Source organism: Myotis davidii, unplaced genomic scaffold (genome assembly GCF_000327345.1).
Source record: "Myotis davidii unplaced genomic scaffold, ASM32734v1 scaffold238, whole genome shotgun sequence".
NCBI lineage: Eukaryota > Metazoa > Chordata > Mammalia > Chiroptera > Vespertilionidae > Myotis > Myotis davidii.
In genome coordinates, this window is record NW_006293779.1 from 4,130,863 (window position 1) to 4,131,381 (window position 519).

The 519-nt window shown below is 43.2% G+C and overlaps 1 protein-coding gene across 1 annotated transcript in view; it reads right to left on the minus strand.

Moving 5' to 3' along the window:
- Window positions 1-519, minus strand: part of PLB1 (phospholipase B1) — a 100,329-nt gene that overhangs the window by 29,137 nt on the left and 70,673 nt on the right. Inside the window, exon 36 of the mRNA XM_015566426.1 lies at window positions 193-258. Coding sequence (XP_015421912.1) covers window positions 193-258 — 66 coding nt within the window. The remainder of the gene's footprint in view (window positions 1-192; window positions 259-519) is intronic.

Here is a 519-nt window from a genome sequence, read left to right on the forward strand (position 1 = left end):
ACCAGAGAACATGTTAGGACAATCCTGGAACTCTGGTTCAGGCGATTTTTTTTTTTTTTACATTTCCGTTTTCAGTATGTAAGAAGGGCACATTTCTGCTTAAGCTAACACTCTGAAACCTGCATCCCACCCGAGTCACTGGCAGGTGGAATGGTTTGTCCCTGAGAGAGGCGGACATGCGTCAGGAGTTACCTCGATGGCTGGCTTGGTGGGGTATGTGTAGTTACTGTTCCGCAGGGTTCTCAGGAAAGGCTCATTCTAAGAGAGGAAAGAAGCCACCAGGAGAGGTTATCTGACAACATCAGAGGTTGCTCAGGAAAGACAAGAACTAATAATCCTGTCCTCTAGATTTTTTTAACGTGAGTTTTCTGCACGCAAATAGGAAGAACTGTGTAAACATCACTTTGTTCATTCCCTAGAGGGGTTTTCATATCATCTTTGGCAAAGTATAAAGGAAAGGCCTAAAAAAGGGTCATGTATGAATGTTTTATTCAGGGTTCTAAGAACATCTCCCTAATC